Source organism: Mobula birostris, unplaced genomic scaffold (genome assembly GCF_030028105.1).
Source record: "Mobula birostris isolate sMobBir1 unplaced genomic scaffold, sMobBir1.hap1 scaffold_2013, whole genome shotgun sequence".
NCBI lineage: Eukaryota > Metazoa > Chordata > Chondrichthyes > Myliobatiformes > Myliobatidae > Mobula > Mobula birostris.
The window spans coordinates 9765-28610 of NW_027275061.1; the positions used below are offsets into that span (position 1 = coordinate 9765).

Genomic DNA, 18846 nt, shown 5'->3' on the forward strand with positions numbered 1-18846 from the left:
GCACCCTGGCTCTGAGATCATCGATTTTATTCACCAGGCACTGCATTTTTGCCAGCAAGATAGTCGCTTTAGGGAGTTGTGACGAGAATACACGTAGATTAAGATGTTAGCTGTCCTGTGCTGGCACCAGTGGGATCAGCGGTTGGTCTGCCACCTGTCTTCAGGAGAAAGAGAGATAAGGAAAACAATGGAGCAGCATTTGGAGATGTTAATTAAGGGACGGAAGGAGAGCTGTCAAGAGCACCCCCCCCCCCTTTGAACCCTGAACTGTTTGAAGTGATGGACAGGTGATACCCCAGCAGGAGGATAAAAAGGGACAGGTTCGCTAAGGCAGGACACACACGACACCTGAGGTAACGAGACCCTGGAAGCGGTGCGCCTCCCACAAGTCGGTGGGAAGTTTGGACGGCTGATCGCGGGACCAAGCCATAGACGCACAGGGTGAAAGGTACAATCGGCGGGAACCTGGTGTGCGTCCACCCTTGCCTGGGTGCCAGGTTCACCGCAGAGAAACGATCGTATCTGGAAACGGTGGGGTCACGGTCGGTGACCTCAGAAAACATCACAAAGGGCTCGCCCGAAAGCTGACTGCGAAGAATATCAAAGGTCTGTGTGGAAGCCGTTTGAATATTCATTCGTTTTGCTCTCTCTCTCCTCCCCCCCACTGTCCATCTCCCACAGCAGTGATTACTGTGAACTGAACTGAACTAAATTGAACTGAACTTTGCGTCACTTTGAAACTGGTCATTTACCCCTAGACGACGATAGAGCTTGATTGATCCTGTTATCTTAATTCTGTGTACATGTGTGTTTATCATTACTGAACTGTTGCATTCATTATCCTTTTGATTAGAGTACTGTGTTGCTTGTTTCTTTAATAAAACTTTCTTAGTTCTAGTAATCCAGACTCCAACTGGGTGACCCATTTCTGCTGGTTTGGCAACCCAGTTACGGGGTACTTAACAGAGTTTAAAACCCCGTTTCCTTAAATGCACTTGTAATCCTGATCTTCGCCCACGCTTTCTCCAAGGTTTTCTCCGTGAGCACTTCTGACCACAGACTGTGTTGTTTCCATCGGTTTTAAGCAGCGATAGTTTGTTTAAATGCGTTAAGACATCTTTGTTGACTGTACTGACCTTGGAAGCAGTTGTGCTTTTTCGCTGTAACGGGCTGAAATGGGAGTATTGAATCGTATCCATTGAGAGTACTGCTGCTACTCGAGTCGCGCCTGGGCGCCCTGGAGGTAAAATGATCTAGAATATTAAGATGGTATACAGGTAAATGTCTCCCCCAGTGCTGTGACATGTAAGTAAGTGTGATGTGGTGGAGGGAGATGTAGTCCAGCTGTACCTTTGAAAACAATGGGTTACAAACAAACCTGTCAGTAAACCAGTTCCAGAGCCACAAAATGGAAGCGAAAAGTGTCGGGATAATTTGCAATTACACAGATTAGGAGAAAGGAGATTTGCTTATCAAGAATCTGTCTGAGTCTGCCAGCAACCCTGGATGAAGAATGTTCCAAAGATTCAGCACCCTCTAAAAGAAAAACAAATGCCTAATCTCTGATTTAACTGTGCATGCCCTTATGTTTAAACAGTGAAGTCAACATCATCTCCTCTTCCCCCTTAACTGCGCACTCCCTTATGTTTAAACAGCAATCTCTAGTCCTAGTTTCAAATGTTTTTATTGTGAAGCAACATCAGTTTAACCACAACCGACAATGTCCTAAAGTACAATGCTTCTTTGTTCTTATAACAACGTAATGAAAATCAAATGAATGTATGGATAGTAAACAAGCAAAAAGCAAAGGAAACCCTACCACCCCGTCTCCTTTCCCCTTCCCAGCCCTACCCTCCCCTCACCCCTCCCATATGTGCTGTTTAGGTCCTACCCCACCCCCCCACACACACACTCAGTTCAGCTGTTGGTCTCTTCTAAAAACAACAGTAATGGTTGCCAGATTTTTTTCAAATTCCTTGAGTCTGTTCTTGATAACGTATCTTATCCTCTCTAGATGCAGAGTATCCATTAATGCAGCCAGCCACTGTCTGAGTGATGGAGTTTCCTGTTTTTTCCAGAACATCAGTATGAGTTTCTTTCCATTAAGTATGCCGTAGGTCAGGAGTTGTTGCTGGGTAGCCTGGAATTTATTTGACCTCACAGAAATTCCAAAAATTATTAAAATGGGGTCTGGTATCTGAACCTTTAGTACCTTCGATAGGACCTCAAATATTTGCTTCCAATACTCCTGTATCCTGGGACATAAAGCATGACTATGTAACAAATTTGCCTCTGAGGACTTGCATTTCTCACACACTGGGGACAACTTTGGGAATATTTTATGAATCCTTACTTTTGAAAAATGTAGTCTATGTAGGATTTTAAATTGTATTAAACAATGCCTGGCATTGATGGAACAGGAGTTAACAAACTCCAAAGCCTCATTCCATATAACCTCCTCTATCTCTGTACCCAACTCCTTTTCCCACTCTCTTTTAATATTATCCATTGTTGTATGACACTTGTCTTGTATGGCATCATACAGATAGGCGATGATTGTGTTCTGTCCCTAAACATGATCTTAAGTGATTATCTAACTTATCAGGTTCTGCTGTCTCAAAACCAGAAAGATGTGACCTTATATAGTGCCTTAGCTGGAGATACCTGAAAAAATGACTCTTTTGCAATCTGAATTTGTCCTGGTGTCGACGGTGATCAATCCGACGTAATGAAACACGTTGATTCTTTTCCACCTTTATTAGTAACAAGCTACGAGAGAGAACCTTCCTTCTGCACTCACAGAGAGTCAGCCACAGAGGTCCCTCTGTCGAAGCACAGAGATACAGAGTTTTTTTATATCATCCTTGTCACGAAAGACTAGCAACAGTGATAGTCCGAGACAAAGGCCACGTACTCACCTAAAACAGAGGTAAACGTACTTGACAAAGAATACTTAATCACATCAGGCAGAGGTAAACAGAGAACAGAGTATAATTAATTCTCACATCCTGCATGTCCTTGTCTGGACACTCAGCATTTATATGTCAGCAGGACAGATTGATCCTTTAACACCTCAATACAAAAGAACTGTCAGATCAATGGATATTCCGGTTACTCAATAGAGCAGAACTTCATAATTTAGAGAAGAGACTCTACTGAAATTAAGAAAGGAATGTAAGGAAGGTCCTGCCTTATCTTCACCCTTTGTCGAAACCAAAAGGTGTGAAAAGCCAGGAGACATCCTCTTGTGGTTTTTTTTTGTGAGCTTTTAATCCTTATCTCACCCCAAAGGGCAGCTGCTCAGACATGCTGCAGCTATTCTCAAACCACACTACGCCGGATAATTTTGAAGACGAAGCTTTTTCTCTTCATTTTGCCCTCCCGTCCACACTGAGCCGGCGATTTCAGCCCCTGAAAACGGAGATTTTCGAAAACACTCTCCAGAGTGAATAAATCTGAAAACGATTAATATCCGGACCTAATCAGTTCCCCTCTACAACCACTTTGCTCCGTCTAGCGGAATTAGTCCTTACTCTTAATAATTTCTCCTTTGGCTCCTTCCACTTCCTCCAAACTAAAGGTGTAGCTATGGGCACCCGTATGGGTCCTAGCTATGCCTGCCTTTTTGTTGGCTTTGTGGAACAATCTATGTTCCGTGCCTATTCTGGTATCTGTCCCTCACTTTTCCTTCGCTACATCGACGACTGCATTGGCGCTGCTTCCTGCACGCATGCAGAACTCGTTGACGTTATTAACTTTGCCTCCAACTTTCACCCTGCCCTCAAGTTTACCTGGTCCATTTCCGACACCTCCCTCCGCTTTCTAGATCTTTCTGTCTCTGTCTCTGGAGACAGCTTATCCACTGATGTCTACTATAAGCCTACTGACTCTCACAGCTATCTGGACTATTCCTCTTCTCACCCTGTCTCTTGCAAAAGCGCCATCCCCTTCTCGCAATTCCTCCGTCTCCACCGCATCTGCTCTCAGGATGAGGCTTTTCATTCCAGGACGAGGGAGATGTCTTTTTTTTTAAAGAAAGGGGCTTCTCTTCCTCCACTATCAACTCTGCTCTTAAACGCATCTCCCCCATTTCACGTACATCTGCTCTCACTCCATCCTCCCGCCACCCCACCAGGAATAGGATTCCCCTGGTCCTCACCTACCACCCCACCAGCCTCCGAGTCCAACATATTATGCTCCGGAACTTCCGCCACCTCCAACGGGATCCCACCACTAAGCACATCTTTCCCTCCCCTCCTCTCTCTGCATTCCGCAGAGATCGCTCCCTACGCGACTCCCTTGTCCATTCGTCCCCCCCATCCCTCCCCACTGATCTCCCTCCTGGCACTTATCCGTGTAAGCGGAACAAGTGCTACACATGCCCTTACACTTCCTCCCTTACCACCATTCAGGGGCCCAAACAGTCCTTCCAGGTGAGGCAACACTTCACCTGTGAGTCGGCTGGGGTGATATACTGCGTCCGGTGCTCCCGATGTGGCCTTTTATATATTGGCAAGACCCGACGCAGACTGGGAGACCGCTTTACTGAACACCTACGCTCTGTCCGCCAGAGAAAGCAGGATCTCCCAGTGGCCACACATTTTAATTCCACATCCCATTCCCATTCTGACATGTCTATCCACGGCCTCCTCTACTGTAAAGATGAAGCCACACTCAGGTTGGAGGAACAACACCTTATATTCCGTCTGGGTAGCCTCCAACCTGATGGCATGAACATCGACTTCTCTAACTTCCACTAAGGCCCCACCTCCCCCTCGTATCCCATCTGTTACTCATTTTTATATACACATTCTTTCTCTCACTCTCCTTTTTCTCCCTCTGTCCCTCTGAATATACCCCTTGCCCATCCTCTGGGTCCCCCCCCCCTTGTCTTTCTTCCCGGACCTCCTGTCCCATGATCCTCTCATATCCCTTTTGCCAATCACCTGTCCAGCTCTTGGCTCCATCCCTCCCCCTCCTGTCTTCTCCTATCATTTTGGATCTCCCCCTCCCCCTCCCACTTTCAAATCCCTTACTCACTCCTCCTTCAGTTAGTCCTGACGAAGGGTCTCGGCCTGAAACGTCGACTGCACCTCTTCCTAGAGATGCTGCCTGGCCTGCTGCGTTCACCAGCAACTTTGATGTGTGTTGCTTTAATATCCGGCGTAGTGTGTGCGGGATAACCGGAGAGATTTAAAAACGCTGTCATGACACCACGACAACAATGCTTTTTTCTGCTTCTGCTTGGTACTGTGCAAGCTGTTATAACGCACAGTGGGTGTGAACGGCGTGAGAGTTAAATTGTAAAGTGAGCTTTTTTGACTATTTAAAAACGCTGTCATGACGTGCCGGAACAGATGTTCGTTGTTTTAACAACGAAGTGAAGAAGTGAATAAGTATACTCACTTCGCCCTGTTTTCTGTCCTTGCTTGTATGAAGGTGGTTTGCCTATTTATGCAAGTACTTCTCTGACAATAGATGTGTAACAGCCTGATGGAAATACAAGATAACACTGACGCAGTCATGTTTTATACATTTAACAAGGTGCTTTATTAATGCAACAGAGTTAGTCAGTTTTTCAATGTTCGTCGTCAGCCGGTCATACTGTCCGTGAACTCCCTGTCCGTTGCCTCCATACGCTCCAGCATTTGTTGTTTATAGTTTTAAGTCCTCCTGCGCGAGATCCAAGATCAATTCCTTTTAAGTTTTTCTACTCTGTAACTGGACAAACGCGCACCAACTATACCGTTTCCTTTTCGCTTGTTTTCTGTGTGTCCTGTGCATGCCCAGTAGGAGGAGATTCGCCCAAATATCCGTCTAATGTGGACGGAGTCATTTTGAAAAACGCTTAGTGTGGACCCCCGTCTCAACCTTAACCATTATTTACAGGAATCTGAGAATCCCCTTCAAACTTTCTCACTGGAGCTGCCGAAACAACACGGAAATGCCTTGTATGTATAAGTCTCCAACGCTGCGTATCCCTAATTCTCGCCATGCGTCAAAGGCCCCGTCCATACATGAGGGGATAAAAGAGGGGTTCGCTGATATAGATACAAGAAAAGATAGTGTTCTGAGTTTCGAATGCTTCCCCATTTGCCTCCACATCTGTATGGTGCTATGGATAATGGGATTGCCTCGATAACAGGCTTTATTTAACTGAATAGGGGACATAATGATTGCCCCTATGGAATATGGTAGGCAGTCCTCCCGCTCCATCTCCAGCCATCCGGGAAGTACAACTGTATCCTCTATCCAGTATGCTATATGGCTGACGTTAGTAACCCAGTAATAAAAAATAAAGTCGGGCAGTGCCAGCCCCCCACTGGTTTTATTCTTGCAGAGATGCTCTTTCCTAATGTGATGGGCTTTATAATTCCGTATAAAAGGTAGAATTATCGAATCTAATCCTTTAAAAAAAGCTTGTGGTAAGATAGAGGGGCAGGTTCTGAAATAGACAGAGCAGTTGGGGAAGGAAGATCATCTTGACTGCATTTACTCTACCCACTAAAGAAATTGGGAGTGTCTTCCAAAATTCCATTTTCCTTTTAATCTTTGCAATTAGAGGGATAAATTTTACTTCAGATAGAGAACTATACTTTTTGGTTATTGCAATTCCAAGGTCAGTAAACTTCTCAAGGGTTATTTTGAATGAAAATTGTTTAAGCCTCTCCTGTTCTTCTACTCGGACCGGGAATAATTCACTTTTCCCCCAATTAATCTTATAACCCGACAAAGTGCCAAATAAATTGACTATTTCCAGCAAAACTGGAATAGTAATATATGGTTTCGTTACAAACAACAAAATATCAACCGCATAAAGGGAAATTTTGTTGATAGTATCTTCTGTATTGTACCCATAAATTTCAGGGTGAGAGTGTATAGTCTCCACCAGTGGTTCCAGGGCCAACGCAAACAATAAGGGACTTAATGCACAGCCCTGTCTTGTGCCCCTGTGCAAACTGAATGGTTCGGAGAGGGTCTGATTAGTTAGTATTTTAGCACTAGGGTTACAATACAGTAGTTTAATCCAAGCTATAAATTTGTCTCCCATTCCAAATTTTTTCAAAACCTCGTAGAGGTATTGCCATTCCACTTGGTCGGATGCTTTCTCAGCATCTAAACTTAATATTATAAGGTCTTCCTTAGGATGTCTTGGGGAAGGTATTATATTAAGAAGGCGCCTGATTTTATGGAAAGAATTCCTTTTAGGGATAAACCCTGTTTGATCTGAGTGTACCAATTTATTTATCTGCTGACTGAGTCTCCTTGCCAGCATTTTAGCCAAAATTTTCTGATCCAAATTTAGCAGTGAAATCAGCCTGTAAGATCCTACCTCCTCTGGGTCTTTGTCCTTCTTCGGAATAAGTGTGATAATGGCCTTGTTCAGGGTTTGGGGTAACCTGCCAGTTTCAAACGACTTTCTATACATCCTTACCAAACAAGGTGCTAATAAGTCACTAAACTTCCGAACCTGGACTCTTGCCATTTTTCAGGGACCTTATTGTTCTTACTATTTCGTCATTTGTAATCTCTGCTTCCAAAGCCTGACACTCCATCAGATTGAGTGAAGGTAGCCTACAAGCGTCCAGAAATGTGTGCACGCTTCCTGTCGGTACATTAGATTTGAGATGCATATAATTGTTCATAAGACTGACGGAATCTTTGATTAATGTCTTTCTGTGACATCGACGGAGCGCCCAAGTCTGATGTAATTTTATGAATGGCCCGATCACTTTCAAATTTGCGTAGCTGCCTTGCCAGCAATTTGTGCGGTCTATCACCAAATTCAAAGAAATTCTGTTTTGTAAACATAAAGGCTCGGCACGTCCTTTCTGAGAGTATTTGGTTAAGTTTGTATTTTAATGCTGAAATTCTTTTGTATTTTTCAGCGGATGGTTGTCACGCATTCTCCGTGTCTAGTTTACGTATTTGTTCTTCTAGTTCTATTTGTTCTGCTCTACTACGTTTCTTTAGGGAAGACTGAAAAGAAATTACACATCCTCTAACATAAGCTTTAAATGTTTCCCACAGTAGTCCTGGGGGTGTTTCACTATTATCACTTGTCTCAAAAAACAACAAAATTTGCGATTCTAAGTACTCACAAAATTTTGGGTTTGTAAGTAGCTGAGGATTAAACCTCCAATTTCTATGTATTTGCGTTGATTCACCCAGCTCCAGTGAAAAAGTAACAGGGCTGTGGTCCATATCTCACACAGATTCATATTGACTATATATGTTTTCAGCAGGTTCCTTGCCTTTGATGTTAATGCCCCCTGACAGGAAGATCTGTCTAAATATCTATCAAGTTCTAGATTCTTGTACTGAAGGAAACATCACCTCCTCTTCCACCTTGAAGATCTCGTATGTTTCCTCCCCCCTCTTGAACTCCATTGGGTAACAACCCAGCCTGTCTGATTTCTCCTTATCAAACACTCTGATATTCCTGCTAAATCTGCTAAATATTCCTGAACATCCAACACATTAGTATACTTACCTAAGTAAGGAACCAAAACTGTTCACAGTACTCCAGGTGTCGTCTCCCCAGTGCTCTAGGTAACTGGCTTGCATTGGATCCTTGTTAGATCATAGAGAACAAAGTCAAAATGGAGACTATTGGCATAAGCACGTGTACATGTATGCACAGGTGAAATGGAAAGTTTGCAGATTTGGAGACACACAGCCATGCACTCATAAGCAACGTAATTAGCATTAATTTGGAACACATAAATTAAACATAAAGTCTACACAATTTGTGAAGAAAGAACACAATTAGAACAAAAAAAGTAGTCCTTTGTTGTGCGAAGTGGTCTTAGTCTTGCGGGACTGAGGTCGTGATTGGGGTTGTGCCAGTTGGTTGAAGAACACAATGTTTCTGAACCTGGTGGTTATGGGATCTCAGACCTCTGGACCTCTTCCCAAATGGTAGCTGTGAAAGGAGGGCACGGCCCGGATGGTGAGGATCTTTGATGACAGATGTTGCCTCCCTGAGGAAGTACCGACGATGAGGAGGGATGTTCCAGTGATGTGTTGCGAACAGTCCAGCACTCTCTGCAGCTTCTTATTACTGCCCATTTGAATTAGGATGCCAGATCATGATGGAACCAGTCAGTGCATCTGCAGAGTGTTCACCCATGCTTTACCCTTGTGATAGCATCAGGACGGATATTCTCCAGTACCAATTCACCAATGCAGACTGATACATGTTCACCCTCCTTCCAGAGGAACAATCTGCTCTTTTGTTGTACTGACATTGAGCAAGAGTTGTTGTTGGATATGTGATTTGTCCAACAACAGAGCCGTTGTCAGCAAATGTGAAGAAGGATGTGGAGATGTGCTCTGCCATCCAGCTGTGGGTATGGCGAGTGGAGAAGTGGACTAAGCACACAGCTTTGAAGTGCATCTGTGCTGCAGAGCAGATATTATTTGGTGTAGGACAGGCCCTTCCAGTCCAACAAACCATGGAACGAGGTTAGCAAACTCACTATGCAAATCTGAATTAATCAAACCTTGCAACTTAGAACATGAATTCTACCAGAACTCACTAAGGCCACTTGTCTAATTTATAACAGGAGAACTCTGTTGTCTAAACGATGGACCCTTCTTCCCTCAGCCCCAGGCGTGGAGGTTCTTCCTCGTGATAGTGGGTCTCTTGATAGTTATCACTATCTTGTATCCAGAACCCCGTGCAATATTTTTTTCTTGAGGGCCGGGTGGTTGATCGTGTTGCTGCTTGTGAGATGAATTCTTGATGATTTTCTTTGAATGATTTCCATGGTTTTCTTTGATTCATGGAGAAAACAAATCTCACAGTTGTATACTGCCAATTAACCTACTAAACAGCACACTTGGATGGGGCGGGGGGGGGTTACTAAAACACCCGGGGAAACACACACGCTCGCAGGAAGTACGTACCAACTTCTTACAGAGCATGCCAGAATAGAAATCCAAACTCCGACGCCCCGAGCTGCAAGTGTGTCATTCGAACTGCTACACAACTGTGGTGCCTTATATTTATACCAATCCTCACTGATTAAGGTTTGCTGATGAAGTCGTCACGTGTTGAGTTTCAGAGGGAGGTACAGAGAGAGATTCAGAGGGAGGTACACAGGGAGTTTCAGAGGGAGTTTCAGAGGGGGGTACAGAGGGGGGTACAGAGGAAGGTACGGAGGGAGGTTCAGGGTGAGGTTCGGGGGAGGTTGAGAGGGAGGTTGAGAGGGAGGTTGAGAGGGAGGTACAGAGGGAGGTACAGAGGGAGGTACAGAGGGAGGTTGAGAGGGAGGTTCAGAAGGAGGTTGAGAGGGAGGTTGAGAGGAAGGTACAGAGGGAGGTTCAGAGGGAGGTTGAGCAGGAGGTACAGAGGGAGATTCAGAGGGAGATTCAGAGGGAGGTTGAGAGGGAGGTTGAGAGGGAGGTTCAGAGGGAGGTTGAGAGGGAGTTTCAGAGGGAGTTTCAGAGGGAGGTTGAGAGGAAGGTACAGAGGGAGGTTGAGAGGGAGGTTCAGAGGGAGGTTGAGAGGGAGGTTCAGAGGGAGGTTCAGAGGGAGGTTGAGAGGAAGGTACAGGGGGAGGTTCAGAGGGAGGTTGAGAGGAAGGTACAGAGGGAGTTTGAGAGGGAGGTACAGATGGAGGATGAGAGGGAGGTACAGATGGAGGTTGAGAGGGAGGTTGAGAGGGAGGTTGAGAGGGAGATTCAGAAGGAGGTTGAGAGGGAGGTTGAGAGGGAGGTTGAGAGGAAGGTACAGAGGGAGATTCAGAGGGAGGTTGAGAGGGAGGTACAGATGGAGGTTGAGAGGGAGGTTGAGAGGGAGGTACAGAGGGAGGTTCAGAGGGAGGTTGAGAGGGAGTTTGAGAGGGAGGTAAGAGGGGGGTACGGGGGTGGTACAGGGAGGTTCGGGGGAGTTTCAGAGGGATGTACAGAGGGAGGTTGAGAGGGAGGTTGAGAGGAAGGTACAGGGGGAGGTTCAGAGGGAGGTTGAGCAGGAGGTACAGAGGGAGGTTGAGAGTGAGGTTGAGAGTGAGGTTGAGAGGGAGGTTGAGAGGGAGGTTGAGAGGGAGGTTGAGAGGGATGTACAGGGGGAGGTTCAGAGGGAGGTTGAGAGGGAGGTTGAGAGGAAGGTACAGAGGGAGATTCAGAGGGAGGTTGAGAGGGATGTACAGGGGGAGGTTCAGAGGGAGGTTCAGAGGGAGGTTGAGAGGGAGGTAAGAGGGGGGTACGGGGGGGGTACAGAGGGAGGTTCAGAGGGAGGTTGAGAGGGAGTTTCAGAGGGAGGTAAGAGGGGGGTACGGGGGGGTACAGAGGGAGGTTCGGGGGAGTTTCAGAGGGATGTACAGAGGGATGTACAGAGGGAGGTTGAGAGGGAGGTTGAGAGGGAGGTTGAGGGGGAGGTACAGAGAGAGGTTGAGAGGGAGGTTCAGAGGAAGGTTGAGAGGGAGGTTGAGGGGGAGGTACAGAGGGATGTACAGAGGAATGTACAGAGGGAGGTTGAGAGGGAGGTACAGAAGGAGATTGAGATGGAGGTACAGAGGGAGGTTGAGGGGGAGGTTGAGGGGGAGGTTCAGAGTGAGGTTCAGAGTGAGGTTCACAGTGAGGTTCAGAGGGAGTTTCAGAGGGAGGTTGAGAGGGAGGTACAGAGGGAGGTACAGAGGGAGGTTGAGAGTGAGGTACAGAGTGAGGTTGAGAGTGAGGTTGAGAGTGAGGTTGGGAGTGAGGTTGGGAGTGAGGTTGAGAGTGAGGTACAGAGGGAGGTACAGAGGGAGGTTGAGAGGGAGGTTGAGAGGGAGGTTCAGAGGGAGGTTGAGAGGAAGGTACAGGGGGAGGTTCAGAGGGAGGTTCAGAGGAAGGTTGAGAGGGAGGTTGAGAGGGATGTACAGAGGGATGTACAGAGGGAGGTTGAGAGGGAGGTACAGAGGGAGGTTGAGGGGGAGGTTGAGGGGGAGGATGAGGGGGAGGTTCAGAGTGAGGTTCAGAGTGAGGTTCAGATGGAGTTTCAGAGGGAGGTTGAGAGGGAGGTTGAGAGGGAGGTACAGAGGGAGGTACAGAGGGAGGTACAGAGGGAGGTACAGAGGGAGGTTGAGAGGGAGGTACAGAGGGAGGTTGAGAGGGAGGTTGAGAGGGAGGTTGAGAGGGAGGTACAGAGGGAGGTTGAGAGGGAGGTTGAGAGGGAGGTTGAGAGGAAGGTACAGAGGGAGGTACAGAGGGGGGTACAGAGGGAGGTTCAGGGGGAGGTTCGGGGGAGGTTCAGAGGGAGGTACAGAGGGAGGTACAGAGGGGGGTACAGAGGGGGGTACAGAGAGAGGTACAGGGGGAGGTTCGGGGGATGTACAGAGGGATGTACAGAGGGAGGTTGAGAGGGAGGTACAGAGGGAGGTTCAGAGAAAGGTTGAGAGGCAGGTACAGAGGGAGGTTGAGAGGGAGGTACAGAAGGAGGTTGAGAGGGAGGTTGAGAGGGAGGTTCAGAGTAAGGTTCAGAGTGAGGTTCAGAGTGAGTTTCAGAGGGAGGTTCAGAGGGAGGTACAGAGGAAGGTTCAGAGGGAGTTTGAGAGGGAGGTGCAGAGGGATGTACAGAGGGATGTACAGAGGGAGGTTGAGAGGGATGTACAGAGGGAGGTTGAGAGGGAGGTTGAGAGGGAGGTTGAGAGTGAGGTACAGTGGGAGGTACAGAGGGAGGTACAGAGGGTGGTTCAGAGGGAGTTTCAGAGGGAGGTTCAGAGGGAAGTTCAGAGGGAGGTACAGAGGGAGGTACAGAAGGAGTTTCAGAGGGAGGTTGAGAGGGAGGTTGAGAGGGATGTACAGAGGGAGGTTCAGGGGGAGGTTCAGAGGGAGGTTCAGAGGGAGGTTCAGAGGGAGGTTCAGAGGGAGGTACAGAGGGGGGTACAGAGGGAGGTTCAGGGGGAGGTTCGGGGGAGGTACAGAGGGATGTACAGAGGGAGGTTGAGAGGGAGGTTGAGAGGGAGGTTCAGAGAAAGGTTGAGAGGCAGGTACAGAAGGAGGTTGAGAGGGAGGTACAGAAGGAGGTTGAGAGGGAGGTTCAGAGGGAGGTTCAGAGGGAGGTTCAGAGGGAGGTACAGAGGGAGGTACAGAGGGAGGTACAGAGGGAGGTTGAGAGTGAGGTTGAGAGTGAGGTACAGAGGGAGGTACAGAGGGTGGTTCAGAGGGAGTTTCAGAGGGAGTTTCAGAGGGAGGTTCAGAGGGAGGTAGAGAGGGAAGTTCAGAGGGAGGTACAGAAGGAGGTACAGAAGGAGGCTCGGAGGGAGGTACAGAGGGAGTTTCAGAGGGAGGTTGAGAGGGAGGTTGAGAGGGATGTACAGAGGGAGGTTCAGGGGGAGGTTGAGGTGGAGGTACAGAGGGAGGTTGAGAGGGAGGTTGAGAGGGAGGTTCAGAGGAAGGTTGAGAGGGAGGTTGAGGGGGAGGTACAGAGGGATGTACAGAGGGATGTACAGAGGGAGGTTGAGAGGGAGGTACAGAAGGAGGTTGAGAGGGAGGTACAGAGGGAGGTTGAGGGGGAGGTTGAGGGGGAGGTTCAGAGTGAGGTTCAGAGTGAGGTTCAGCGGCAGTTTCAGAGGGAGTTTCAGAGGGAGGTTGAGAGGGAGGTTGAGAGGGAGGTTGAGAGGGAGGTTGAGAGGGAGGTTGAGGGGGAGGTTGAGAGGGAGGTTGAGAGGGAGGTTGAGAGGGAGGTTGAGGGGGAGGTACAGAGGGATGTACAGAGGGAAGTACAGAGGGAGGTTGAGAGGGAGGTACAGAAGGAGGTTGAGAGGGAGGTACAGAGGGAGGTTGAGGGGGAGGTTGAGGGGGAGGTTGAGGGGGAGGTTCAGAGTGAGGTTCAGAGTGAGGTTCAGAGGGAGGTACAGAGGGAGGTACAGAGGGAGGTACAGAGGGAGGTACAGAGGGAGGTTGAGAGGGAGGTTGAGAGGGAGGTACAGAGGGATGTACAGAGGGAGGTTGAGAGGGAGGTTGAGAGGGAGGTACAGAAGGAGGTTGAGAGGGAGGTTCAGAGTAAGGTTCAGAGTGAGGTTCAGAGTGAGTTTCAGAGGGAGGTTGAGAGGGAGGTTCAGAGGGATGTACAGAGGAAGGTTCAGAGGGAGTTTGAGAGGGAGGTACAGAGGGATGTACAGAGGGAGGTTGAGAGGGAGGTTGAGAGTGAGGTTGAGAGTGAGGTTGAGAGGGAGGTTGAGAGGGAGGTTCAGAGGGAGGTTGAGAGTGAGGTTGAGAGTGAGGTTGAGAGTGATGTACAGTGGGAGGTACAGAGAGAGGTACAGAGGGTGGTTCAGAGGGAGTTTCAGAGGGAGGTTCAGAGAGAAGTTCAGAGGGAGGTACAGAGGGAGGTACAGAAGGAGTTTCAGAGGGAGGTTGAGAGGGAGGTTGAGAGGGATGTACAGAGGGAGGTTCAGGGGGAGGTTCAGAGGGATGTACAGAGGGAGGTTCAGAGGGAGGTACAGAGGGGGGTACAGAGGGAGGTTCAGGGGGAGGTTCGGGGGAGGTACAGAGGGATGTACAGAGGGAGGTTGAGAGGGAGGTTGAGAGGGAGGTTCAGAGAAAGGTTGAGAGGCAGGTACAGAGGGAGGTTGAGAGGGAGGTACAGAAGGAGGTTGAGAGTGAGGTTGAGAGTGAGGTTGAGAGTGAGGTTGAGAGTGAGGTTCAGAGGGAGGTTCAGAGGGAGGTACAGAGGGAGGTACAGAGGGAGGTACAGAGGGAGGTTAAGAGGGAGGTACAGAGGGAGGTACAGAGGGAGTTTGAGAGGGAGGTACAGAGGGAGGTACAGAGTGAGGTTGAGAGTGAGGTTGAGAGTGAGGTTGAGAGTGAGGTGGAGTGTGAGGTTGAGAGGGAGGTTCAGAGTGAGGTTCAGAGTGAGGTACAGAGGGAGGTACAGTGGGAGGTACAGAGGGAGGTACAGAGGGAGGTTCAGAGGGAGTTTCAGAGGGAGGTTCAGAGGGAAGTTCAGAGGGAGGTTCAGGGGGAGGTTGGGAGGGAGGTTGAGGTGGAGGTACAGAGGGAGGTTGAGAGGGAGGTTGAGAGGGAGGTACAGAGGGAGGTTGAGAGGGAGGTTGAGAGGGAGGTTGAGAGGGAGGTTGAGAGGGAGTTTCGGGGGAGGTTCAGAGGGAGGTACAGAGGGATGTACAGAGGGAGGTTCAGAGGGAGGTACAGAGAAAGGTTGAGAAGGAGTTTCAGAGGGAGGTTGAGAGGGAGGTACAGAGGGAGGTTGAGGGGGAGGTTCAGAGTGAGGTTCAGAGGGAGTTTAAGAGGGAGGTACAGAGGGAGGTACAGAGGGAGGTTCAGGGGGAGGTTCGGGGGAGGTTCGGGGGAGGTTCAGAGGGAGGTACAGAGGGAGGTACAGAGGGAGGTACAGAGGGAGGTACAGGGGGAGGTTCGGGGGAGGTACAGAGGGATGTACAGAGGGAGGTTGAGAGGGAGGTTGAGAGGGAGGTACAGAGGGAGGTACAGAGGGAGGTTGAGAGGGAGGTTGAGGGGGAGGTACAGAGGGAGGTTGAGAGGGAGGTACAGAGAGAGGTTGAGAGGGAGGTTCAGAGGGAGGTTGAGAGGGAGGTTGAGGGGTAGGTACAGAGGGATGTACAGAGGGATGTACAGAGGGAGGTTGAGAGGGAGGTACAGAAGGAGGTTGAGAGGGAGTTACAGAGGGAGGTTGAGGGGGAGGTTGAGGGGGATGTTCAGAGTGAGTGTCAGAGTGAGGTTCAGAGGGAGTTTCAGAGGGAGGTTCAGAGAAAGGTTGAGAGGCAGGTACAGAGGGAGGTTGAGAGGGAGGTACAGAAGGAGGTTGAGAGGGAGGTTGAGAGGGAGGTTCAGAGTAAGGTTCAGAGTGAGGTTCAGAGTGAGTTTCAGAGGGAGGTTGAGAGGGAGGTTCAGAGGGAGGTACAGAGGAAGTTTCAGAGGGAGTTTGAGAGGGAGGTACAGAGGGATGTACAGAGGGATGTACAGAGGGAGGTTGAGAGGGAGGTTGAGAGGAAGGTACAGAGGGAGGTACAGAGGGAGGTACAGAGGGAGGTACAGAGGGAGGTTCAGGGGGAGGTTCAGAGGGAGGTACAGAGGGAGGTACAGAGGGGGGTACAGAGGGAGGTTCAGGGGGAGGTTCAGGGGGAGGTTCGGGGGAGGTACAGAGGGAGTTTGAGAGGGAGGTTGAGAGGGAGGTTGAGAGGGAGGTACAGAGGGAGGTTCAGAGAAAGGTTGAGAGGCAGGTACAGAGGGAGGTTGAGAGGGAGGTACAGAAGGAGGTTGAGAGGGAGGTTGAGAGGGAGGTTCAGAGTAAGGTTCAGAGTGAGGTTCAGAGGGAGGTTGAGAGGGAGGTTGAGAGGGAGGTTCAGAGGGAGGTACAGAGGAAGTTTCAGAGGGAGTTTGAGAGGGAGGTACAGAGGGATGTACAGAGGGATGTACAGAGGGAGGTTGAGAGGGAGGTACAGAAGGAGGTTGAGAGGGAGGTACAGAGGGAGGTTGAGGGGGAGGTTGAAGGGGAGTTTGAGAGGGAGGTTGAGAGGGAGGTTGAGAGGGAGGTTGAGGGGGAGGTACAGAGGAAGGTACAGAGAGAGGTTGAGAGAGAGGTTGAGAGGGAGGTTGAGAGGGAGGTTGAGAGGGAGGTTCAGAGGAAGGTTGAGAGGGAGGTTGAGAGGGAGGTTGAGGGGGAGGTACAGAGGGATGTACAGAGGGATGTACAGAGGGAGGTTGAGAGGGAGGTACAGAAGGAGGTTGAGAGGGAGGTACAGAGGGAGGTTGAGGGGGAGGTTGAAGGGGAGGTTGAGGGGGAGGTTCAGAGTGAGGTTCAGAGTGAGGTTCAGAGTGAGTTTCAGAGGGAGTTTCAGAGGGAGGTTGAGAGGGAGGTACAGAGGGAGGTTGAGGGGGAGGTTCAGAGTGAGGTTCAGAGGGAGTTTAAGAGGGAGGTACAGAGGGAGGTTCAGGGGGAGGTTCGGGGGAGGTTCGGGGGAGGTTCAGAGGGAGGTACAGAGGGAGGTACAGAGGGAGGTTCAGAGGAAGGTTGAGAGGGAGGTTGAGAGGGAGGTTGAGGGGGAGGTACAGAGGGATGTACAGAGGGATGTACAGAGGGAGGTTGAGAGGGAGGTACAGAAGGAGGTTGAGAGGGAGGTACAGAGGGAGGTTGAGGGGGAGGTTGAAGGGGAGGTTGAGGGGGAGGTTCAGAGTGAGGTTCAGAGTGAGGTTCAGAGTGAGTTTCAGAGGGAGTTTCAGAGGGAGGTTGAGAGGGAGGTACAGAGGGAGGTTGAGGGGGAGGTTCAGAGTGAGGTTCAGAGGGAGTTTAAGAGGGAGGTACAGAGGGAGGTTCAGGGGGAGGTTCGGGGGAGGTTCGGGGGAGGTACAGAGGGAGGTACAGAGGGAGGTACAGGGGGAGGTTCGGGGGAGGTACAGAGGGAGGTTGAGAGGGAGGTTGAGAGGGAGGTTGAGAGGGAGGTTGAGAGGGAGGTTGAGACTGAGGTTGAGAGTGAGGTACAGTGGGAGGTACAGAGGGAGGTACAGAGGGAGGTACAGAGGGTGGTTCAGAGGGAGTTTTAGAGGGAGGTTCAGAGGGAAGTTCAGAGGGAGGTACAGAAGGAGTTTCAGAGGGAGGTTGAGAGGGAGGTTGAGAGGGATGTACAGGGGGAGGTTCAGGGGGAGGTTCAGGGGGAGGTTCAGAGGGAGGTTCAGAGGGAGGTACAGAGGGGGGTACAGAGGGAGGTTCAGGGGGAGGTTCGGGGGAGGTACAGAGGGATGTACAGAGGGAGGTTGAGAGGGAGGTTGAGAGGGAGGTTCAGAGAAAGGTTGAGAGGCAGGTACAGAGGGAGGTTGAGAGGGAGGTACAGAAGGAGGTTGAGAGGGAGGTTCAGAGTGAGGTTCAGAGTGAGGTTCAGAGGGAGGTACAGAGGGAGGTTGAGAGGGAGGTACGGAGGGAGGTACAGAGGGAGTTTGAGAGGGAGTTTGAGAGGGAGTTTGAGAGGGAGGTACAGAGGGAGGTACAGAGGGAGGTACAGAGGGAGATACAGACGGAGGTTGAGAGTGAGGTTGAGAGTAAGGTTCAGAGGGACGTACAGTGGGAGGTACAGAGGGAGGTACAGAGGGTGGTTCAGAGGGAGTTTCAGAGGGAGGTTCAGAGGGAGGTAGAGAGGAAAGTTCAGAGGGAGGTACAGAAGGAGGTACAGAAGGAGGTTCGGAGGGAGGTACAGAGGGATGTACAGAGGGATGTACAGAGGGAGGTTCAGGGGGAGGTTGAGGTGGAGGTACAGAGGGAGGTTGAGAGGGAGGTACAGAGAGAGGTTGAGAGGGAGGTTGAGAGGGAGTTTTGGGGGAGGTTCAGAGGGATGTACAGAGGGATGTACAGAGGGCGGTTGAGAGGGAGGAACAGAGAAAGGTTTAGAGGGAGGTACAGAGGGAGGTTGAGAGGGAGGTACAGAAGGAGGTTGAGAGGGAGGTACAGAGGGAGGTTGAGGGGGAGGTTCAGAGTGAGGTTCAGAGTGAGGTTCAGAGTGAGGTTCAGAGGGAGTTTCAGAGGGAGGTACAGAGGGAGTTTGAGAGGGAGTTTGAGAGGGAGGTTGAGAGGGAGGTTGAGAGGGAGGTTGAGAGGGAGGTTGAGAGGGAGGTTGAGGGGGAGGTACAGAGGAAGGTACAGAGGGAGGTACAGAGAGAGGTTGAGAGAGAGGTTGAGAGGGAGGTTGAGAGGGAGGTTGAGAGGGAGGTTCAGAGGAAGGTTGAGAGGGAGGTTGAGAGGGAGGTTGAGGGGGAGGTACAGAGGGATGTACAGAGGGATGTACAGAGGGAGGTTGAGAGGGAGGTACAGAAGGAGGTTGAGAGGGAGGTACAGAGGGAGGTTGAGGGGGAGGTTGAAGGGGAGGTTGAGGGGGAGGTTCAGAGTGAGGT

At 49.9% G+C, this 18846-nt stretch overlaps 1 protein-coding gene across 1 annotated transcript in view; it reads right to left on the bottom strand.

Moving 5' to 3' along the window:
- Positions 1-8598: 8598 nt before the first annotated feature.
- The window catches only part of LOC140192651 (uncharacterized), a 35535-nt gene continuing 25287 nt past the window's right edge, over positions 8599-18846 (bottom strand). Inside the window, exons 6-8 of the mRNA XM_072250182.1 lie at positions 12722-12775; positions 12025-12081; positions 8599-8610 (exon numbers count right to left, since the gene is read on the bottom strand). Coding sequence (XP_072106283.1) covers positions 8599-8610; positions 12025-12081; positions 12722-12775 — 123 coding nt within the window. The remainder of the gene's footprint in view (positions 8611-12024; positions 12082-12721; positions 12776-18846) is intronic.